We start from the raw sequence: 25793 nt of genomic DNA, 5'->3' as shown, positions 1-25793 counted from the left end.
TCTGTGTATTTTAACCACATGAACCCTTGCGTCCCTTTTCTGGGCATTTCATAATAGTAGGCAACCATTCTGGGGGACGCCAGTAAAGGAAGTCTAGGGGTTTAAGTGGTTAAGATTTCTTTACAAGCGTCAGAGACTCGCCAGAGTGTCGTATTTGGGCACATATAAAGAATATAGTGTACATACGCAGGCATCTGGGCAGTTTCTGGTTCCACTTGGGGCCTGGGGAGCCATGGTTGTAGCAAGTGAGCAGACTGTTGCCAGACAGGGTGTAGCCCTTGTCACAGATGTACTGAATGGTTGAACCCACGGTGAGGCGAGGACCCGTCAACACACGCCGACTGTGATCCACCTTCCCAGGATCGGCACATGACACCACTGTGGGGACGAAGACAAACAACTCGTTGACAAAGAGGGAGCTATCAAATTTATGTCGCCGTAAACAGTAACCTCTAAGTTAGATAGATAGATAGACCTTTATTTATCCCCGTGGGGAAGTGTCAGAGCAGCACCGCAGTAGCCATGGAGAATAAAACATACAGTAGGACAGGTAGGGGTAAGAGCACAGAGAGATACACCTCAAGATAAAATAAATGAAAAAATTGTAGTGAAGTTAAAGTAAAATGTAATATAGAAAGTACAATGATGTAGACTTAAAGGGATATTTCACTTTCAAAAAAACTTTGGGTCATTTTATCATCTACTCAGGCTTTTGTGAGCCCCCCAGACCGTTTTTAAGTTGCTTGATTCAGTATTTAGATATTTGATATTCATTTTATCAGACACGCCCCCTTCCCATACAAACCCATTACAACTTCAAACAATATGCGAATATGCAATAAAAAAATAAAATGCAATAATAGAAAAAACAAATCGAAAAAACACGGCCCCCTCGCGGAGGAGGGCAGGGGGGAGTCACCAGAACCAAGGACGGGTGTTTTTGATGAATCTAACCTGTTAAAAATGGAGTTTGAAGTTATAATGGGTTTGTATAGGAAGGGGGCGTGTCTGATAAAATGAATATCAAATATCTAAATACTGAATAAAGCAACTTAAAAACTGTCTGGGGGGCTCACAAAGGCCTGAGTAGATGATAAAATGACCCAACGTTTTTTTGAAAGTGAAATATCCCTTTAAGCCTGACCGAGCCATCTGCATTTGGACTGACTGGGTTGGCGTAAAGTATAAGCTTATTAATAAATAAATATATATCTATTTATATATAAATATATAGGCGTAAGTATAATGTGCAATCACCAGTAGTATGAGCATACACTTACTGACCATGAATGTATATCTATACAGACAATCAACAGTGTATATGAGGCAAATATGAACAGTAGGTATTTGGATAAAATAAAGTCAATCAACAGTGAATATAATGAGCGATATACCATCTATCAACAGTGAAACATTTACAGCAGTTAAGCTAAGTAGGCAATTGTCATGATACTTTATAGTGTATGTCCAGTCAGTGCATGTGCAAATGTGCTGGAGTGGAGGAGGGGTCACTAATCCAAGAAAAGAACAGAATGCACAGGGTATTGTGATCTAGGGCTACCGGCACAATGGACTGACCAAGAAGACACTCGTCTGAAAGTGCTCCTCTTCCCTGTTAGCTCATCATAGAGGGGGTGGGAGGGGTTCGTCAGGAGAGCTTCCATCATCCTCCTCATCCGCCCCTCCGTAACCACCAGAATGTCCAGTTTAACTCCAAGTGCAGAGCCAGCCTTCTTCACCAGCTTGTTCAGTTTCTTATTGTCTCCGCCAGGCCGAAAGGCATGGCGAGAGAGTATATTTTACCCCCTGTCCGTCCGTCCGTCCACGCACGTGTGTGTGTGTCCTGTCCGTGTGTTACCACCTAATCTCCGGCACCGTTGGCCCGCTCGCTGCGAAACTGTGCACACACACTCCCTCGATGCCAATTCAGAACCTCTGTCCCACATTTTTCACATGGGCCTGTTATAGCGCCACCAGGAGGCCACAATAACCTACAGCACACGTGCGCGCGCGCGCGCGCGCACGCACGCACGCACGCACGCACGCACGCACACACACACACACACACACACACACACACACACACACACACACACACACACACACACACACACACACACACACACACACACACACACACACACACACACACACACACACACACACACACACACACACACACACACCAGAACATGGCAAAGAAGAGGACACCGGCTACTACAGACTGGTAGAAGATTTGCAGCAGCCTGTTGCACACATTGAAGGACCTGAGCCTCTTCAGGAACAATAGCCTGCTCTGTCCCTTGTTGGTTTAGTGTAGCAAACTGAAGGTGGTTGTTGTCGCACCACTCTACGAAGCTCTCCACAGGGGCCCTGTACCCTTCTTTGTTGCAGATGAGGTAGTCTGTAATCCAGGCCACCAGACTGTGCTCCACCTGCATCACAGAGAGCTTCTCGGCATGTCAGCGTGGTTTGATGGTGTTGAAAGCGCTGGAGTGGAGAAGTCGAAGGACATGATTCTCACAGTGCTGTTCAGCCTCTCCAGGTGTGTGTAGGCTCTGTGGAGCAGGAAGATGATGGCACCACCCACCCCAATGTTTGATAGGCAAACTAGGGTCAAGGGAGCCACTCACCAGGGGCAACAGGCGCTTCAGGACCAGGATAGGTTTGACCTTCCACTGACTCCCTTCTGTTCTGAAACAAAAGGTCCGGAGTAAAGACCAGGAAATGAAAACTCTGCCTGCTTCCATCCAGATTTCAAATCCACAAGGAGGGGGAATCGGGGAAGGCCAGGTCTATCGCTGCGTAACAGGAGCCATTGTTTCTGAAGATAAGATCAGATCGTACAGCTTGTCGGCCTGAGCCCGGTTACATTAGCCCACAGAGGGGGTGTATGAAGAGATTAGTACTGCCTCTCACAGCAGCCCATCCCAAACCCAATTCTGGGCTCAGCAGGAGAGGGGCCAGAGTAGCAGTGGGGACAGCATGGAAGTCAGCCATCTTGGAAGCAAGGTCTCCATCCCCTGCCAGTAAGGCTGGTCATCACCATTGTAAAGCTCTTTTGTCGTTAGTGTTGTGTTTGTGCGCGTGCGTGTGCGTGCGTGCGTGCGTGCGTGCGTGGTGGGGAGTCCAGCATGACATGTGTATGTACTAGTGCATATTTTATACACACATATAATGGGTTTATACTATGTGTGTAGTAGTGTAGCTGTATTAATAGATTTCATATAACATAAAAAAAATCCATTGCCAAAACCATTCTAGTTTATTTGGAATTTGTTTCAAAGTGCTCAGATATAATAACAACAAGAACAAGCAGAATGTGGAACTAATACTTGCCATAGTTCCAAACACGGTAGTGAAGTTCCAATATTGAACTCCATTAGTGTTGATGAAGCACGCTAGATACATGAACCACGTGATCGCATCACGGCCAGATCAAAGAGTGTCATAACTCTCTCTTTCAACGGGTTTGGGCCTGAGCTCTTGGTTGGTTATATCTCCATGTCTAGCAGCCTGCAGCTTATTGTGCAATCCTGGCTCACTGACTGTATCTTGGGCCAGGGCGGAGGCCAGCTGGCTCTGTCCTTATCACATGCGAGAGCCTGGCCTGCACAGTCAGTGGTTGTCCTGGCAATGTTGGTGCCCTCAGTGGAATCATGCCATGCAGTGCAATATGAGTCATCCCACTGTTGTGTATTGTTTGCACACTAGTTAATCTAGAGTATCTTTCAATAAACAGATAAAAATAAAATAAAGAAGAAAACTAGTAAAAAGGAGATCCTGGGTTCAAATCCCAGCAGTGGCATTTCAGGTCTTCAAAATTATAGATCTCCATTCATGGAAATGCACTGAAGCGGTACAGAACAAAATTAGATGTGCTATGCAAGAATGACTGTGTCCTTGACTTAGCACAGTTAAAAACTGCAGATCAGCCAGCTCTGAGAACAAAGTCCACATAACACTGTTGGCTTAGTTAGTTAAAACATTGGCCTAGTAAATAGCAGATCCAGGAAGTCCCGTTTACTTCATTCAGTGTTATAAAACTTGTATAAAATGCAAAGAATTATGAAACATGTTCATGCGTGTAGGAAAAGCGGTTTAACCTATGACTTATAAGTATAGCCTATGGGCAGGAATGCCCAGATACATTCTGTTTCATAGATTTAGAGGAAGTAAAACAGTACCGTACTGAAATCCTGGTAGCATGAAAAAGCATGCTGTGGCGCTGTGGCTTAGGCTTAGTTGGTTAAAGTGCCTGTCTAGTAAACAGGACATTCTTCTGGGTTTGAATCCCAGCAGTGTTTTTTTTAGCTGAGGATACAGGGCTGTATTTCTGTTCATAGAAGTTCATCTGCTCCACAAAGCACTACAATTCATGTTGCAGATTGGTATCTTAAAATGTGTTTAACAAACAGTTTATCGTGTACTTGCTCTGACCAGGAAGCCTGTGTGTGTCTGTGTCAAATATCATCCTGTCTGTCGTACACACACACGTGCTTGTATCTGCATGTGTGGATACACAGACCATCTGCAATGGTGGAATAAGTACTCAGACGTTTTACTTAAGTAGAAGTAGCAATACCACAATGTAGAAATACTCTGTTACAAGTAAAAGGCCTGTATTCAACATTTTTCTAAAATAGCAACAACAAGTCGCGTGTGAGGCTATGTATAAAATACGACTATAAGTATAAAATAGGACTTAAGTGGTTAATGTATGTTTTGATCTAAATCTACAAATGAACTGGTAACTACAGCTGTAAAGCTGTCAAATAATTGTAGTGGAGTGAAAAATACAATATTTGCCTAGTGGAGTAGAAGTATAAAGTATTGAAAAATGGAAATACTCAAGTTAAGTAAAAGTACCTCAAAATTGAACTGAAGTACAGTACTTGAATAAATGCACTTAAGTTACTTTCGACCACTGCAAACCTGTCCAGTGTTGTGCATCTAGCTTGCTGGCTGGGCACACATGCCGTTTCTAATTACCTCTCTCACAGCTCGGCAGGTCACCACTCCAGGTGAGGTCCCACTGGCACATGAGCAGCTCCGTGCCAACCACCTGGTAACCCGGGTAACACTGGTAGGTCACCACTGTGCCATGCACCAGCTCCGGGTGTGAAGTACTCTTCCAGCCATTGGAGATCTCTGGAAGCTCTGGGCACGTGTCGTTACGAGGAACCTCTGGGGAAGGGAAGAGGGTGAGAAGAGAGAGAGAGAGAGAGAGAGAGAGAGAGAGAGAGAGAGAGAGAGAGAGAGAGAGAGAGAGAGAGAGAGAGAGAGAGAAGAGAGAGAGAGAGAGAGAGAGAGAGAGAGAGAGAGAGAGAGAGTGCGACAGAGGGAAGAAGGGTAGGTGGAGAATGACGTAAATATATCTCATTGGACCCAGCACTCGGGTCCTTCCTTCTTGCCTGCACATTGTGATATTTATACATTATATCAAGGTCATCCACTGCCTACTGTACATTTTAAGCTGTGAGTTTTATGTCTGCTGCCTTTGTCTTCTATTTGAACGTCCGTGAATCCTGCAGTGCCCGCTTGCGTTCATATGAGTCCTATACTATATGGGTTTTGTGTTGATTCTTTTATATTGGGATTTCATTGCGCACAGAAAAAACATTTGGTGTTAATTTAACACTGAGGAAATTACATAGCATTGTGCCAAATCAAATAGGCTCTATCATTGATTGAAACATGAGGGAGTGCGCTTGCATGGTTGCATGATTATTTTTCAGTTTTTCTTGTCAGGCGACTCAGAGAATCCCTTACGGGACAGTGAGTGTACTCTGCCAGGCTCCTTGGCTGCAACCACTCTGTCCAAGGGACAAGCCAGGAGGTTCAAAGCCCTGTGTTTACGAGGCTTATTTGGACAAACCCACTAGGATAATAACTGTGTTCAGATACCATGCAGTCCAATTCTAAGACACCTGTAGCCTCCCCTCCCTTGGTAGCATTCATTTGAATATTTTCTCAATGTGATAGGTAAAAATACTTAATATAACTAATCAAACTCATAACTTCCTATTTCCGTTTTACTACCTGCTACCTACATGCTGCAGCCCCCACCACCACTACCACCTAAGAATTCATTACATTTTTATCAGAGTTAGTTTGTTGGCTGTGGTGTGAGGATGCAGTGATGGAATGGATTGATATCACTGATGAATCCTTGGTATCTTTGTTCTAGTGTCCACTTCCAGAGCCTGAGTGCATTCTTACCGAAGAAATGGACCATGAAGCCGTTGCCGTAGCCGTAGATGTTGGTGGCTGGGTCAGACTGGAACTGGATGGTGACGTCGGCTGTAGAGGTGTACAGCTTGAAGCGGGGGCGCACCCCGCCATACTGGCCCAGAACCTTGGCCGTCAGGTCGTCGCCATCGTAGAAGGTCAATAGATCATTCTTGCCTATGTTCAGCCTGCAGAGACAAGGTGGCAGAAATCAGTACACACTGAAGCAAAGAGCTGTGATGCACATAATGCCCCTTTGAACACACATGAAGATTTGAAGCCCGATTATAACGGTGATTTGGCCATGGCTGATGCGATTTGACAGTACGTCCTCTATGACAGAGTGTGCTTGTCGACGACTGTTATCTGTGAAAGTCAGCTGTTACTTGTGTGATGTTGAGTCTTTTCAGTTTTAAAAGTCTTGAAGTGGGTTTACATTTTTTTGGGGTCTTTTTCTGCCTTCATTTGAGAGGAAAGTAGGCTGATGGGAAATGGGGATAGAGATGGGGGGGTGACATACAGCAAAGGCCATCGGGATCGGGAGTCAAACCCACGACACGCTGTCAAATTGGATTACCAGCCTATGCGGTACACGCCTGGACCGCTAGGCCAGCGGACAACCAAGTGTATTTGAGTTTTAATACGGTACTATGACGCATATTTCATATTTGTGTACTACTGAAAAGTCAGCTATCCTCTAATGAAATGATACGAACCACAGTGTGACATTCTCAGGAAACTATGCCAAGACAGGATTTGTCGGTTTCTTACTTCGGCACACGTCTGCCTTGCTTTGCATCGCATTGACAATTTATATCCCCCTCCAAATGCAGCAGATTGCAGTGCTGCATTGGGTTCTGAGCACCTGATTTTCTATTTTAGTCAGAAACAACTCTCATTTCTCTGTGTCAAAAAGTAAACTGAGGGTGCCCTTCAGAAAACACTTTACTTGAGTGTACCACAAAAGCATTCCAACACACATTACCTGTGCTGTTCCTGTCTGTGTGCTGATGGCAAACTGGCAACATGCCAAAATTGTTTTATTGGCATCACCGTATGTTAGGATCATCTTGGGAAATTGAGTATGCTCCACATAAAAAATACAAGTTTGCTGCAATTTCTCATTTTACAAATAGTCCTTGGGCCAAACCCCAAAATCTCACATATCGCTACCACCTGGGATGGCAAATTCTAGTTGGGATTTTTTTATTCCTATACATCCCTAGATATTATTTTTGTATGATAGACCTTCCTGAGGCCCAGCTAAATTGGGGTTATCAGCTGCTAAAGTTACCACCCCCCATTGAAAAATGGCATTTTAGACACATGTGCATATCTTGGTATTGGCTCACGTTCAGGGCATATTACAATGTTTTATATTTTATGTTTGGTATCATTTTTAAGGGGACACTTTGAGCTTTCATTCGAGCCCTTTGGTGACTATGTATGATAAGTACAGTGGTCACTGGAGCTCTTCAAACCTTTAATAACCTTTTTTTTCTCACAATTTCCGCCTAAACCATATATTTTCTTTTAGTTCTGTGGCATCAAGAAACATCAGAGACACAAAACACAACAACTGGAATACTGACATGACCCTAAGGATTCAGGAAATGTATAATTTACCCATAGTATTTCATTCTGGGGTGGTCATTTTCAGCCTTATCTTAAACAAGCACTTTTTATGAGAAATAGACCGGTCAATAGGCATATAAGAAAGAGTACCACTAAACCTCCCTAAACATTGATACAAAAGGGTTTTCAATTGATTCTGGTACCTTTAGGCATGCTTGAGAACATCCCAAATATCCAGGAAAATATACTTAGCAGAAAGGCATAATTTTCAAGATGCCATCCAAGATGGTCATGCAGTTCTGGGCAAGAACCATGCAGTGTTTTGCATGCAGTACAAATATGTAATTTCTGCCTATTGTAAAAAGGAGACCACTTCTAGGAGAGGAGACTGCATCTATAGCTGTATGAGACCACTGTACTGTATCTAGAAACCACTGTACTGTATCTAGACCACCACACTGTATCTATTGCTATCTGAGACCACTTTACTGTATCTAGAGACCACTGTATTGTGTATATATACCACTGTACTGCATCTATTGCTATATGAGACCACTGTACTGCATCTATAGCTATATGAGACCACTGTATTGTGTGTATATATACCACTGTACTGCATCTATTGCTATATGAGACCACTGTACTGCATCTATAGCTATATGAGACCACTGTATTGCATCTAGACCACTGTGCTGCATCTATATCCCACTGTACTGAATCTATAAACCACTGTACTGCATATATAGACCATTGTACTGCATCTAAAGACCACTGTACTGCATCTATAGACTAGCTACTGTATCTATAGACTGCTGTACTGTATCGATAGACCACTGTAGTGCATCTGTAGACCATGTAGTGCATCTGTAGACCCCTGTCGTGATCTGTAGACCCCTCTAGTGTGTCTGTAGACCCCTCTAGTATGTCTGTAGACTACTGTCGTGATCTGTAGACATCTCTGGACACCGATACTGCATCTGTAGACCCCTCTACTGCATCTGTAGACCACTCTACTGCATCTGTAGACCACTCTAGTGCATCTGTAGACCCCTATACTGCATCTGTAGACCCCTCTACTGCATCTGTAGACCACTCTAGTGCATCTGTAGACCCCTATACTGCATCTGTAGACCCCTCTACTGCATCTGTAGATCACTCTAGTGCATCTGTAGACCCCTCTACTGCATCTGTAGACCACTCTACTGCATCTGTAGATCACTCTAGTGCATCTGTAGACCCCTATACTGCATCTGTAGACCACTCTACTGCATCTGTAGACCACTCTACTGCATCTGTAGACCACTCTAGTGCATCTGTAGATCACTCTAGTGCATCTGTAGACCCCTATACTGCATCTGTAGACCACTCTACTGCATCTGTAGACCACTCTAGTGCATCTGTAGATCACTCTAGTGCATCTGTAGACCCCTATACTGCATCTGTAGACCACTCTACTGCATCTGTAGACCACTCTAGTGCATCTGTAGATCACTCTAGTGCATCTGTAGACCCCTATACTGCATCTGTAGACCACTCTACTGCATCTGTAGACCACTCTACTGCATCTGTAGACCACTCTACTGCATCTGTAGATCACTCTAGTGCATCTGTAGACCCCTATACTGCATCTGTAGACCACTCTACTGCATCTGTAGACCACTCTACTGCATCTGTAGACCACTCTAGTGCATCTGTAGACCCCTCTACTGCATCTGTAGACCCCTCTACTGCATCTGTAGACCACTCTACTGCATCTGTAGACCACTCTACTGCATCTGTAGATCACTCTACTGCATCTGTAGACCACTCTAGTGCATCTGTAGACCACTCTACTGCATCTATAGATCACTGTACTGCATCTACCAAGCCTTTGTGGCGACATAGTCATGTTAAATGTGCTTTATATATACATGTTTAAAGCTGTGTTGAGTTGAGATGCAGTATAGTGGTCTATAGATACAGTACAGTGGTCAATGTATGTGGTCTATAGATGCAGTACAATGGTCTATACATGCAGTACAGTAGTTTATAGATTCAGTACAGTGGGATTGGATGCAGCACAGTGGTTTATAGATTCAGTACAGTGGGATATAGATGCAGCACAGTGGTCTAGATGCAATACAGTGGTCTCATATATGCAGTACAGTGGTCTCATGTAGCAATAGATGCAGTACAGTGGTATATATACAATACAGTGGTCTCTAGATACAGTAAAGTGGTCTCATATAGCAATAGATACAGTGCGGTGGTATATATACAATACAGTGGTCTCTAGATACATTAAAGTGGTCTCATATAGCAATAGATACAGTGTGGTGGTCTAGATACAGTACAGTGGTTTCTAGATACAGTACAGTGGTCTCATACAGCTATAGATGCAGTCTCCTCTCCTAGAAGTGGTCTCCTTTTTACAATAGGCAGAAATTACATATTTGTACTGCATGCAAAACACTGCATGGTTCTTGACAAGGTTGGTCCCATTGGAAACCTGAGGTTGTCTGGAATCAAATGGTATCTCTATCTTTGGGCTACGTCTAAATTTGAGTGTTCCACAGTCTCCGAAAGACAGTCTCGCCGGCGTTCCAGCCAGCCATCCCGCAGGTCTCATAGGGTTAATAAAACATTGAAAAAAACACTTGGGACCACTTTTTTTCTTGGGATCATCAAAATCCCAATATTAGAGGTCCTATGGATGCCAAAAATCAAAACTAGAAAAAAAAATAAGCAGTCGCGCGTGGACCCCTCCTAAGGCCTCTACTACTTCAGCTTTGATTCCTGAAAAAACTGCTCCACCACCAAATAGGCCACACCCACTTCATCAACTACTTTAATTGGACACAGGTTTGTTTAATTTATTAAAAAAAAGGAGCAGTGTGATGTCCAAAAAGTGTGTTATATAACTTTTAATATGTTGTTGGCTATGAATGAAAATCCGCCTATAGAGAAAAATAACAACATGTCAAAAAATATAAAAAAGCTGCTCCTATGGAAAGTCTATCATATTTTTATTTACTTATATTGGCCCAAAAAACAATTTAGTATAGGTAAGGTTTTGCCAACTTAGTGGTAGCGATATCTCGTTTGGCCCAAGGACTAAAAGGGACTGTCCATTCTAATGACTACTATGATATGTGACAGCAATATCTGTTATATTCACGTTCCTCAATCAAGCAGCTGTGTGAGCACATGCCTGCACAATTATGTCATTATATTGCTGAACACAGTTGCATTTTTCTCTCATATTATACCCTCATTTGGGAATAGAGTGGGCAGGCATTAATTTCCCACATATGAAAGCCACAGTTACAACTACACTATAATGATTCTGAGCGATTCCCTTCATCCCATGATGCATTATTGTATCCCAATGGGAACCATGTCTTGACAGAGGATAATGTGCCTCACAACAAGGCGTGACGGGTGGTCACTGTTGTGAACAGCATGATTATGAGGTTAGCCACATGCCAACGTCCCATTGCTATTCACACAATCCCCTTCAGCATTTAGGGGAGCTTCTGAAACTGCCGAATCCGAATGATAATTGTCCAGCTCCATCAAACAGATGGACGACAGAATCATAATGTTAGTGGCAATGAATGTTGACCCCACCCTAAAGGAATGGCGCTTTGCAAAGAAAAGGACCACTATGCATGCTATAACAGAGGTACTGTTAAAGAAGCCTTATTCGGTCTTCACCGAGAACACTTCCAGCTCTTTTAAACCTCAACGCTGTTTATAAAACGTCACCGGGGATGGAGCTATCTTCCTTTGTAGTGAGGGGATGTAGAGCGTAGAGGATATGACTTAGGCAGAATAAAGCAGTGACATGCTCTATGCTGTCGCTAATTAATCACCAGCGGCTCCTGATAAAACTCATTAGCGAGCCAGAGATTGAGCCATTAATCTCTCTGGGAGCATGTGGAAATCAAGAGCTCAGGAGCTGCAGAATGAATCAACACACTGCAATCCCCAGAGAAAAGACCAAATGTCTACTTTCGATCTTTTTCGGCCAACATGAGAAGAATTGCAAGAGTGAGTCTGAGGCTGAGAGTGTTCCAGGCCCGCAGTGAGGAATGGAGTTATCTTTGTAGACTGAACAGCTTGGGTTGTTTCATAGCTGCAGAGGCGCACATAGGCACACACGCACGAACGCAATGCATGCACGCACACTTACACAAACCATTAAGGTCACACACACACACACACACACACACACACACACACACACACACACACACACACACACACACACACACACACACACACACACAGATACGTAAACCCATTAGGTCTCTCTCTCATACACACACACACATACACGCACACACACACACACACACACACACACACATATAAACACATCAAGTATGGTACACACTTGGACACATACACACACACACACACACACACACACACACACACACACACACACACACACACACACACACACACACACACACACACACACACACACACACACACACACACACACACACACACACACACACACTTTAAGTCAGTTACACACCGTCTTCTTGACAGACTTCTAAAACCCACAGCTGCAAAACCTCCCAGCTTTCCAGTTTCATTTGATTCCAAACAGATAAAAACTCTCACCTAGTACTCAGAGGGCAAGACAGATTGAGAAATATTGTTCGCTGGTGTCAAATCTGTTGTGATTAAGTTAAACAAGGCTTTGCATAGCTCCACAGTGCATCTGTGGAGAAAAAAATCAATCACAGCTTCCAGTCCCTGACACTAATTTGATTTAGTTCAATTTGAAAAAACAAGGCTCAGCTTGGCTTGGCCCACGGGAGCAGCTGCCACAACCCGCCTGCTTTCACAACACATTTTACCCCCACTACTCTTGATAGGCTTTGTCATTTTACTTTACCTGCAAGTCCCACAAAAAAAAGAGAGTCTACAGTATTTGCCAAACGGAGGTGAAATGTGTCTGTATGCCACTTTTGCATTCTTTCGATATGCGTCGGTCAATTTGTTTACCATGCTCAAATTAATATATAAAAGAATGTTCACTTGAAGCCTTAGTGTTTCTTTCCATGACTGACTGCACCACTGGGGAAGAAATAAAACTTCCTGGATTTTGTTTAATATCTATCTACCTGTTCCAATAAAGAGCACCGGAAGTGTGAGCCATTAAAACCAAGCAGCGCGACTTTCTTCTGTTGTAAACTCATTTTTATTCAATACTGTAGAAACTCAGTTTTAGGAATAGTATGAGAATGACAATTGTGACGTACGGTTAGGTTTGGCTTTGTGCTAGCTCAAATATTCTAGCACACTGCTGACATTGTGCTTCAATTTATAATAAGGTAGCAAATGAAAATATAAAAAACAGAAAAAGGAAACAGGGTTGTCTTTAAGTAAACAAACTTTGTAAAAAACATGGCTAGGTATTTCATTATAAGAATATGTACAATGCAAGGAACGTTATACTGAGTACTGTATATAAAGAATCCCTTTGAAGAGAAATGTCTGTAACAACTTGTAACACCCCTGCATTTTCAGTATATTTTCAAGTACATTTGTGATGTAATATTTTGAAATACAACCACTGCCTAAGATAGAGATTTGCATCATGTTTTAATATCTTCTGATGTGTAGATTTTTCTATATAGCAGAAACTTCACAACCAACCTAATCTTTCATGACCCCACCACAAGAAATCTACTGTAGCTTACATCACACATACAGTACATGAAAACATTCTACCAAAACTGTACTGCCATTAATAGAACCTTCCCCTGGAATACACACACAAAACATTCTTGCGAAAGTATCCTGCCATCAATAAAACCATCCTCTGCAATAGTTCACAGCATTCCCCATTAAGGGCTGCCGTCCTTGACTGGGTAAAGTCATTGAAGCAGCCATCAATAGAAACTGGGTTAACCAAATAAAGCCCCCAATCCATTACTGTCATAGCCAACGAAGTGTATGTTGATTATGACTAGCACACCAGCTATAGTGACCAGCTCTGAAACAAGGTGTACCTGAAACTATATTGAATTTTAACATGCTTAAATGTTCTTACTCAAGAGCATAATAATGATAATGATAATGATAATGGTAATGGTAATGATAATGATAATGATAATGATAATAATAATTATTATTCTTTCTTTTTCCTTTATTTATTCAGGAAAGCCCGTTATTATTATTATTATTATTATTAGTAGTAGTAGTAGTAGTACCAGTACCAGTAGGGTAGCACTTGCTATGCATCCTATGTGTATAACGCATCTTGAACATACTTATAAGGCAATATAATCTGCTCATAACCCTGTATAATCACATTCATAAGAGCTCATAAATACTCATAATGCTTTATAACCATAACACATTATAAGCATCAAGTGTTATAATACTTTGACAGCAATACATAATCGCTGTCAAACTTGCTATGCATCCCAAATTAATTCCCATAGTTATAATCCATCATAATCAATTGATAATGCTTTATTATCACTGTTATAATGTGTCATAATTATTATAATGCATTATTATAATGCATTATACTACGATTATAAGTTATTATAAGTGGTCATTTGTTACTTTATGATCATTTGATGAGGCTTCATTTGTGAAAAATTTGATGCGGAGACAATACATGGGTAACCAATGAAGGAAGGCTAAAATTGGTGTAATGTGCTCAGCTCAACAGAAATTCTGCATCACCTTTTAAGGCTAAAATCCTGATTATGTAAATACAATATAACTAGCACATCTACAGTGGTTGGAGGCGGTCTCCCTATTCTAGCCTCTATCTGACAGTCCTGTGAGCGGCAGCATGAACTCAGTCAGAACTGTCTTTAGTGTCTTACTAATGCTGGGCAAATTTAGTATTGGTGCGATAACAGAATCATAACAGTGGGTGTCTTTGAATTATGGGCAGCCAACAGTAGGAGCCTCATGAGACAAACTCTCGCTCCCTACTCGCTTCCTACTCATTCCCTTCTCGCTCCCTCCTCTCTCATTTCAAGGCAATCCATAATTGTAATTTGATACGCCCCACTGATAATGTCTCTTCTGCCATTACACAGATGTGGTCATTAACGAATGAAATGTGTGTATGTGAGCAATGCATGTGGGTATGCGGGCAGAGAGAGAGAGAGAGAGAGAGAGAGAGAGAGAGAGAGAGAGAGAGAGAGAGAGAGAGAGAGAGAGAGAGAGGAACCTAGGCCAGGAGGGATAATATATTATCATCAATATATAATTATCAATTAGCTTGTACTGTATTAGGTTGAGGAAAATGGCTGGATGCCAGACAGGTTTACTCAGTCAGAGAGTACGTGCTCACACATGTCAAGCTTTTATGATTTAAGAACAGAGCAGTTTCACAGTCATCGACTAAGGCTGATCAATTAACAGGCCACTAAATCTGAGACTGAGCATTAATCCATATTTATGTAACGTCATCACTGTGTTCTCACACCTCTGGATAAAAAAAAACATTCACTTTCTCCTGCTTCAGATCTTTTTTATTATATATTTTTTTATAAGCATGCACTGTTAAAACCGGAGTGCTAATTTAACTCCCTCAATGTTAAATTGACACTCTGGATTTTACCCTGTGCAGGTGCACACACACACAATGCTTATATACAATAGATGAAAAATCCCCTACTAAGGAAACTGACTACAGCGCCTGGCCCTGCGAGTGCTATCTATCCAAATCACTTCGCCATACTAAATGAGTGGGGAAATTAATTATGTTGACAGTTTCTTGTTCAAAGGGGTGAGGATGCCATTTATCAACGTTTCAGAATGCACAATCAGAGCAGAGGCGTTGTTCCAAGAGGGAGAAAGGGGTGGAGGAGAGAGAGCTGAAGAAAGAGGGAGGATAGAGAGAGGGGGGGGGGAGAGAAAAAGAACTGAGCTCCAGAAGAAACGTATGCAAATGAGCGCTCCTTAATTCGCTCGCAAAGCCAAATGATTCTCCACGCCCGGCTGACTTAACAGGCTCCGACACGGCAGGATGCTCTGTTTTATGCTGTTTACCACTTCACCTGTGTGCTGCGATCACAAGAAACACCCACACACTCGCACGCACGCACGCACACACACAATTGTCACCCTCTACTGTACTTGACACACGAGGAAGAGGAGGGGACATCTCTGACCGAGCTCTGCCGAAATAATTAGTTTTCACTGCAGCACCCAATTAACCTTTGTCTTGGTGCTGCTTACACGTCTCATTCACAAGCTCAGTGCTGTTTCATTACCTGCATGTGTTTTATGAGTCACGGTGTCACAGCTCCTAACATTGTTTTACTGGGGGTCACAGTGTCAAGGTGACGATTAACTGCTCTGCTTTCAGATCAGACTACAGTACGTGTGTATTAAGACCTTCATCGTGCACACACGCACACACACACACACACACACACACACACACACACACACACACACACACACACACACACACACACACACACACACACACACACACACACACACACACACACACACACACACACACACACACACACACACGTGAATGTAGGTACGTACACTTGGATGTCCAGCATGATCCTCTTGTCCTCTTCAACGTGGATCCCCCAGATACAGTCCTGACCTTTGTCATACGCCTCCGGCCAGTTAGGAGACAGAACCACACCCGCTGAATCTGTCATCTCTCCACTGCAAACAGCTACAACATACGCACGCGCACGCACACGCACACACACACACACACACACACACACACACACACACACACACAGTTTAAAAGGATCTGTGCATTTTGCATGTGTGTGTGTGTGTGTGTGTGTGTGTGTGTGTGTGTGTGTGTCTGAACTATGGGTGCACTTATCAAAACTTGCATACACAAAACTTCACCCTAATTGTAAGGACTATTGGATAGCCATTCACGGAGCTTCCTTTCACGTTCGACACACACACACACACACACACACACACACACACACACACACACACACACACACACACACACACACCTCGGCAGGCTGGTTCGGTCTCATTCCACTGTGGGTTGTTGAGGTCCATGCATTCGATGGTGACGGAGCCCTGCTCCAGGGTGTAGCCGGGGTCACATGAGAACTCCACCACTGCCCCCACCGCCCACGTGATGTCACTGCTCGTCAGGTTACCGTACTTCACAAACGGCTCGTAGCAGTGACCAGACGCAAAGGCTGTCAGGGTATAGAATGTGACACTATAATGTATGTAACAGTATGGAATGTCATACATTTAAAAATGTACAAGACAAATTGTCAGAATATATATAGATATAGATAGAATATAGATTTGGGGGAATATGGCGATATTTTGTAAATGGCCAAAACATATCTAAACTAGAAAAGTGCGCTCCTCTGAGGGCAGATCTGATGCAGGTCGTGTTGGCTACCTAGGGCCCATACATTTTCAAAATGGAATACGAAAAATCGGACAGATACATCTTGATCACAAGATTGCAGAGATAATGTGTAGTTGCGTACCAATTTGTGTTCATTTTGAACAAAATCTGTCAGAATAGCAGTGTGTTAAAGGAAAAGGAAGTACAACCTATACGGTTCAAGAGTTATAGGCCAAAATGTGAAGCAGTGAGTTACAGTGCAAACACTTGATTTTAAAATGTTGGGGGTAGGCTTATATCTTCCTTAAGCCTACTGGGAGTATGCAAAGTTTAACGCTGATTGGTTTGGTGGTGCCGAAGATTTGCTGTTCACAGACAGACTGATTAACGGACGGACGGACGGACGGACGGACGGACGGACGGACGGACGGACGGACGGACAGGGGCAAAAACATAATTTCCAGCCATTGGCCATCTGGCCAATAAATATATATTCGTAAAATATATTCTAATACATTCTAATTTACTTTAGAATGTATGGAATTTCTTTATCATCCAAATACAAGAAAGGCATCTCCAACTGGTCTTTTATTCCCGGATGAATTAAACGTAAATATCGTAACTGTAAATTGGTCATTCACTCAGAATACATTTTAAATTTACATATAGGAGTGTATGTTGTTTGAAAAAAAAAAAAGTATATTTTTCATGAGATGAGAAAGCCCATATCGTCACTGAGCACACCACGTACACACTCATACAGCTATTAATCTGAGACCCTGTCCTGCTTGTCATAGCAAATAGCAACATCTTATCTGATCTGCCAGCAGATAAGGGTCCCTGTCCTGGATGAGTCGATCCAATAATTGAATCTAGGATTAGGTTTATACTAAGAGGCTACATTGGATGGTATTAACTGTATCACATATGCAGGGATGTCATGCTGTTAAATGAATGATGGTTCCCGAATGGAATCAAGTTGATGGGAGAATTATAAGGCCAACACAGTATAAGTGAATGAATGACAAAAATGATAATGAATGAATGAATAAGGGCCAACTTTTCCATATTTAGGGAACGTTATGGAATTGTTTAAGCAGGGTAAGTGAGGGAGGGACTAGCCGACCTGTTATGCACATTGAGTGAACGGCATTACATGCTGTTAAAGGCCACAACGAGAGGTCCATTTAGAAATATGCTGAGCTGCTCCCTTGGGCTCTAATCCCATTTGCTACAGCGGATCGAAGGGCCTAAGCAGATTACATTGATTTTATTGGACAAGGACTGAATGGTTCTCAGTGGGATTCAAGTAGCCCTCAACTGGGTCTATTAGAGATGGAGTGCATTCAAAGTGAAATTAACACTCATGATTTTGTCGCGTGGAGACATGCTGTGCACAGAGCAGAGATAACTACAAAGAATTTGTCATTTCATGTGATTTTTTTTTTCTTAAAGTTTATTTTTAGGGTATCGTTTTTAGTGATTAATGTCATTGCAGTAATGTGAATGGCTTTGTTATTGGCTTATCTACTGTATGTATTGTGGATTCCAACTTCAAAATACGCTATTCCCAGCAATGGGAATAAACCTTATGTGCAGAAAATGCAGTAATATACTGGCAAGATGACCCTGTGGGATGCAGAGGGATTTAACTCTGAAGGGTGTCCTTGATCTGCCAGTTTCCATCACACCCAGAATGGAGCGTAAACCTAGAGTTGTTGAAGGATTTGCACCCGTGTAAGGGGTCAATTAATCAATATAATGGCTAGCAGAGAAACCACACTGACCAAGGCCATGAAAGAAGAGAGAGAGAGAGAGAGAGAGAGAGAGAGAGAGAGCACTGTCGCTTTTGTTTAGAGTGTGCATGAGGGAAATGCCGGCAGGGATTCAGGGATATATACAAAAAAATATATATAGGCTACATTGTCAATATTCGACTTCATGAACATAAATATATCCAGGATACTTCAAAAAGTAACTACTGGCGGAACGCTGTGACATAATGAGGATAATGTTGTCTGTGTGGATGACAATACATCGGCACCATGTTGCCTATTTTTCACTTTGCTGGTCCCAATAACCCTGATCAATGTAAGCGTAAGCAAGAACATGCTAACCAGCAATTCACATTTTAAATGACCTTCAGTGACTGAATAGCTTATTTATATAAGCTATACGGACATGTAACAACTCTAACTGTTCTGCCCATAACTGTGGTCCATACCTTGGTATCTGAGCGCGATGCCAGTTGAGGTTCCTGTTGAATCGGTGCTCAGCTCAAGGAAGAGGTGTCGGGTGGTGCTCAGCAGGCCCTCGTTGGGCAGATACTCCACCTCATACGAGTCATAAAGTGCTGCTGCATCTATGTTGTTGCCATTCTTAATCAGCAGGCTGGAAGAGAGGGAGCCAGAACAATATATATAGGGTAGAGCAGTGCTTCTCAAACTTTTTCATGTCAAATTGATGTATTTGGCCGCGGAACCCCCATCTGAACCCCCATCTGAAAATGTTTTTTCCAGGGACCCCAGAAGAGAAGATTTGTGTTAACAAAATGTTTAATTATTAAAAAAAATATCAAACACTTCAAAAATAGTAGATGTACAAGGTTGCTGCGCGACACAAAGTGACGCGCTGTGAGCTTGTATATCTGCTATTATTTTAATAGCCAACGTATTAAAAGATGGATAAAGGGGTTAAAAGTATTGTTGTATTAACACATTTTGCTGGGGACCCCCTGGAACCCCCTCAAGGACCCCTGGGGGTCCCCGGACCCCACTTTGAGAACCACTGGTGTATAGTGACTCCTTGTTTGACATCTGAACTACATAATGAGGAGCTACAGAGAACTCAGATATACTGTTGTTTGTTCATTTTTTTTGCAACATTTTATGTAGCTGTAGGCTGCTCCCAGGACATATTTTATGTTGCCATTTTGTTTTATGTACCATATGCTATTTACGTATAGTTTCTATGCCTCAAACTATCCATTCCATATGCTTCTGGTATAATTCACGAGTATGACATGCAGTAATTTACAATAATTTACCATTTGAACCTAAGCTTGTAACGTATGACAAGTAAAAGCAAAATACTGTGTTAATTAAAATTATAGAGCATGTAGAAATGTACTCTATCTAGTATTTTGTATTCAAATGTTCATTAGGGGAGCCCACTACAGCATTCATTAAAAGTTTGTGAGATTTTAATTGTTTGTGAATGTCTCCAGATGCTACAGCTAACAACAAAAGAAAACCCTCAGTTTGATCTCTGGTTGCCTCTCGGCCTCAACTCATCTTGTTTTATAGGCATACTTTTTCCTGCATTATTTAGATAGGACAGTGTAGACAGGCAGTGGACAGGTAACCAGACAGAATAAAACCTGGAACATTGTGAATGCTATATCTAGTCGGCTACCCTGGCTCAACTCATTTTGTTCAGTTTAATTGATTTATCTACACAGCCTAGTTCAGCTTTCACAAGCATCCATCCTCCACTGAATCACCACTTCTTCCTTTTCCTGGTCGCTGAGAGACATCTGTGTGTCCCCTCGAAAGCACGTGCAAGTGCTTGTCAAAATGTGACATTCAGATCATTTCTCCCCCGTGGCTTCTCCATTTAGCCCCTCCTCATAGAAATGACACAACCCTGTCACATTGGCGAGCTACACAGTTGGCTGTAGACTCTTCCACAGTGGCCACTAAAACTAAGTTCTTAAAGGAAAACCAGCGGGGTTGACTAAAGCCTGAGGAACATGACCACTTGGCAAGGTGAACATAAGTGTGCACAATCACATCGCTCATGACACCAGATTACCAGGGACGTGGTAACAGACCCCTGTGCTGTACACAAGCAGGGCTGCTGGCAGGGATCATAAAAGGGTTCAGACAAGGAGCATGCCAGATGACTGCAGCATTGATCCCTCACCGATCATCGTCCTCGGCCAGAGCCACCTTCTCAAAGTGGATGTGCACCCGCTGGCCCTCGGGGGCTTCCAGCAACCAATGGCATGTCAGATTGTTGCTGTAGTTGCTAGGGAAACCAGGGGACACAATGCGACCGACGGTGATATTCTTGATCATGCCTCCACAGGCAGCTGAGAGAGAAAGAGAGAGAGACAGAGGGGGGGAGAGAGAGAGAGAGAGAGAAAGAGAGAGAGACAGAGGGGGGAGGGGGAGAGAGAGAGAGAGAGAGAGAGAGAGAGAGAGAGAGAGAGAGAGAGAGCGAGAGAGAGAGAGAATTGAGGAAATTGAGGAAAGAGAGAGGGAAGAATTTGGGTGGAAGGGAAGGAAGAAAGAATGACGGGAGGGAAGGAAAGGCCAAAGCAGAGAAGGAAGAAAAGACAAACCAAATTATCAAATTATCAGTGTGAGCACATGGACAATTTGATAAACCATTATGTTAATGGGGGAGACAAACCGAGACCTGGGTCTCTTTTACAGAAGTGCACTGTAAAAACACACACACACACACGCACGCACGCACGCACGCACGCACGCACGCACGCACGCACGCACGCACGCACGCACGCACGCACGCACGCACGCATCTATGAATGTCCATGAATAGGAGCTCTTTTATGAGTCTAAAAAGTAACACCATGGGAAGCCTGACTGTCTTCTGAAACAAATTCCAGATCAGAGGACCCCACTTCCTGAAAGCTGAGCAACCCCAGTCCGTTCTAGTTTAATAATAATAGTACATTTTATTTATATTGCACTTTACATTTGAAACAAATCTCAAAAATTAAAAACATTTGCAAGGAATATACAAGGTGAACACAGTGGAGGTCTGCATGGATCATTCGAGATAACCAGAAGAGCTTATGGAGATATAGCAGACGTTTAGCAATTAAAGCTTTGTACACAAATAGGATGCAAAGCAGTTTGCCTCTGGAACTCAAGGGATGCCCCCCTAATTGACACAATTACAATGTACAATATGCAATGATGGGTTCTGAAATCGTCTCCTGTGAGCTTAAAGCACTATAATAAATAGCATCCAAGGTTTTTTTTTGATCCAAGGGCCTGCACAATATTTTTCCTTGTGTCTCAAGAGAAGGAAGATTTATTTCTAGGAGGGCACTAATTTGAGGATTAACCGACTTTAGATTTGCAGCATGAGACCAAATGGAAAGGTCATAGTATAACCAAAATACCTATATAGTTTGTATCTATTCAATTACAACATTGTTTAAAGTGAGCAGCTGAGCTTCCATGTTTCACATCCAGATTTTGGTTTTGCCTTCACTCAGGACTAATTTGAGACCGGCTTATGTATGTTGTACATTATTAAAAGCTGTATGATAGAGCTTGCTCAGTTGTGCAAACTGGTGCCATTGGCATAGAAGTGGACCTTTGTTGGCTGATTTCACCTCATCAATCATAATAGCATTATAGAGTACTTGTTAAGTAATTTATGGACGGAATCTAGTCCAATAGCAGATAACTCCTGACAGTTGATGCTCTACGATATTGAAAGCTTTTGAGAGATCAATAAAGAAAGCTGCACACTTCAATCCGTCATCAATTGCATTTTCATTTTAATATAAAAAAAAATGTATAGAGAGAAAAGTTGATTATTCAATAAAGATTCAATTTAGAGATTCACACCAGAACAGTTTCCTCACTTCAGTAAAAGTAGCACTTTGGCTGATTTCTATACACTGGTGAATAGTCCAGAGATAAATGTCAAGTTGAATCGGCCAAAGACCTAACAATTATGGGAGCTGCATTACATAAAAGCCCATGATCTAGCTAATCTTCACTTGTTCTTTTCTTTTCATAGTATAGTACAGAGAGCATGTAATACTTGTGTATCCGCTCATGGTCTAGGGGAGAACTGAGCCCTACCGGTAGGGGATTGAGCAGAGGAATAAAAACAAGCACTTGCTTCACCTGCAGCAAGTTCAGATCTCTCAAACAGATTTCTAGACTCAATTGCCACCATGAAATTGGAAATGCTCAGCTGCTCCCTGTAAACAGGTCCAACAATACAAGTATCTATGGTATTTGGCTAGAAAGTGACCTTTCCTTCCCGATTTCATACTGGGGAAAAAAGTTACTTGACTTTAAATACATGAATGTTGAATATTATAAAGGAGATGTTGTGAATTAGCCAGACACACCGAAACGGATGCATTTGTTGTGTCTGCGACTCTGGGGGCCGACTGGTGTGCTGACGCTATCCCAGCAGATCAGGTCAAGGTTACCCATGCAGACAGAACTTAATTAAAGTGGAACAGGAGGGCCGTTGCCCACTGGCACCACGCCTGGCGCTCAGTAATCACACCCAGACACCCCGACACACCTGCTTTAAAGCCCTGCCATGACTGAGGCCGTATCAGTCAGCACACGCCACACTGAACACTGAAAACACACATGAGCACACCTATACACACACACACACACACACACACACACACACACACACAAGCATACGTAGGCACATGACACATGTGGGAAGACACAGATGTACGTATGGACATGCATGCACGCACGCACGCACGCACGCATGCACGCACACACACACACACAAACACACGAACACGCACACACGCAATGCAAGCACATACACAAACACAATCAAGATCGCAGAGATACAGCCACAAAGGCACACAAACACCTCTTTCAAATTGCTTTCTGAGAAACACTCCCCGCGCTCCAAAGCAATGTCGATCAGAGCAGGCCAGGAGTAAAATGGTCACTTATTATTCATCACCCAGTCTCATCGGAGCAGCAAAATGAGATCCGCCATACAAACACTCTTGGGGGACACAGAGTCAAGTCTATCTCTATGCCGGTCATGCAAAGAGGGGCTGTACTGCGTAGACGCGGGGAGAGAATGCACTAAAAATCCTTTAAAATCATGAAGAAAAAAGGAAATCTCATTGATAATTTGACTTCCCTGATAGACCGGAGGGTGATGTGTATAAGGTCCTTAGCGACAAGCAAAGTAAACAGTCCTGTTGCCATGCTGAAAATTGACACTGAAATCCAATTAACTTTTTTAAAGAACCTGAAGCCAAGTGCAAGGCATCAGCAGGCACTTTCCAATACAGTCAGACATTGAATAATATTTTTTGTATCTCACACACACACACACACACACACACACACACGCACACAGTAAAATATATTTAACTTTATCGGAGAGCACCTGAGGGAGGCCTGGTGGCTGGTGTTGAATATTACGAGTGGATCAATTGTGCACAAATGTTTCATAGTATCTTCAGGCTATATGCAGTGAACTGTGTTGGTGTGGAACAGCACATACAGCGGTTCATCTACAGGTGCACACGCACACACTCAAAAACACTTCTTCATATATAGCCTACACTTCAAGGCATTACTGCAAATGACTGTTAGTTTACAGTATTATTCTATTACTGTACAAATATGACGTACGCACACGTTTTTGTACATAAAACATGGCATGGCAGGCAAATGTATATAATAACAAATAAAATAAATAAATAAAGGAAGAACAATATTGGACGACATGTGATGCAGGTCATAAGTCTGATTCAAGCCCAAACCATCCAATGTTTTTGTGATGTTTGCTAGCTGGTTCAGTCACACGCGACTGTCCACAGTCGACAATTTGGCTAATCCCGACGTGGCGCTGCCTTACCCAGGCAATGTGGCTCCTTGCCGCTCCAGTAGGGGGTGCTGGCGTTGCGGCAGGTGAGTGTGCTGGGGCCTCGGAGCTGGTAGCCTGTCAGACAGTAGAAGTAGGCCTCTCCCCCTGAGTGGAGGCTGCTCACAGACACATCCCCGTAGGCCGGCCGCCGGGGGAAGGCACAGCTCAACACAAAGGCTGGGGAGGAGAGAGAGGAGGAGGGGATGGAATAATAAGGCGGGGGGGGAGAGAGAGAGAGAGAGAGAGAGAGAGAGAGAGAGAGAGAGAGAGAGAGAGAGAGAGAGAGAGAGAGAGAGAGAGAGAGAGAGAGAGAGACGGGATGGGGCGGGGGGATTGAGAGGTGATGTTTGTTACACGTTGGAGAATTGTTGCATCGGGCGGTGCAGCCCAACACAAAAAAGCGAGCGTAAATGAAACATCTTCCCTTCCTACTGTGGGAGCTGAGTTTCCACAGAGCCCATCAGTTGTGGCCCAGGGTGAATGATTAGACTGCTAGCCACACATCCACAAGCTTCCATCCCCACACAAAGCACGCCTCAGAGCCTACAGTATGTTTGTTTGTAGAACCAAAGGCCTCTGAGGTGCATGCTGAGGTCTGAAGATACAATATATCTAATATTTCGTACAGAACATAGTATTTAAAGCATGCGTGTTCTACGTGGTATGGACTCATATGCAGTACACTGTGTCTGTCTGTCTGTCTGTCTATCTATCTCTTCTTGTTCATCTATCTGTCTACTGTATGCCTGTCCATCTCTCTATGTCTGCCTGACTGTCCATTTCTTTCTCTGTTCATCTCTCTCTCTCTCTCTCAATTCCATAAACCTCTGTCGATGCCCAGATATGGAGTTGTTGCCCAAATATGGAGATGACTAAAGCAATATTGACGATGTTACAGTACTGTCATATTGATGATGTCATAGCACTGCAGGGAGATTTGAGATAGAAACAAATATGACGTTAGTCTTACCCAAGGCCAATATGGAGTCCCACATGGCTCCAGGCTGGC

At 42.9% G+C, this 25793-nt stretch overlaps 1 protein-coding gene across 1 annotated transcript in view; it reads right to left on the bottom strand.

The window, feature by feature from the left end:
* The window catches only part of LOC311050395 (seizure protein 6 homolog), an 81937-nt gene that overhangs the window by 10038 nt on the left and 46106 nt on the right, over positions 1-25793 (bottom strand). Inside the window, exons 4-11 of the mRNA XM_084064468.1 lie at positions 24776-24961; positions 21071-21239; positions 19371-19537; positions 16788-16982; positions 16342-16480; positions 6223-6419; positions 4993-5187; positions 187-378 (exon numbers count right to left, since the gene is read on the bottom strand). Coding sequence (XP_083920594.1) covers positions 187-378; positions 4993-5187; positions 6223-6419; positions 16342-16480; positions 16788-16982; positions 19371-19537; positions 21071-21239; positions 24776-24961 — 1440 coding nt within the window. The remainder of the gene's footprint in view (positions 1-186; positions 379-4992; positions 5188-6222; positions 6420-16341; positions 16481-16787; positions 16983-19370; positions 19538-21070; positions 21240-24775; positions 24962-25793) is intronic.

Source organism: Gymnoscopelus microlampas (genome assembly GCF_963454915.1).
Source record: "Gymnoscopelus microlampas genome assembly, chromosome: 8".
Taxonomy (NCBI): domain Eukaryota; kingdom Metazoa; phylum Chordata; class Actinopteri; order Myctophiformes; family Myctophidae; genus Gymnoscopelus; species Gymnoscopelus microlampas.
The sequence above is the reverse complement of the archived record's forward strand: the minus strand, read 5'-3'. Positions and strand labels throughout refer to the sequence as shown.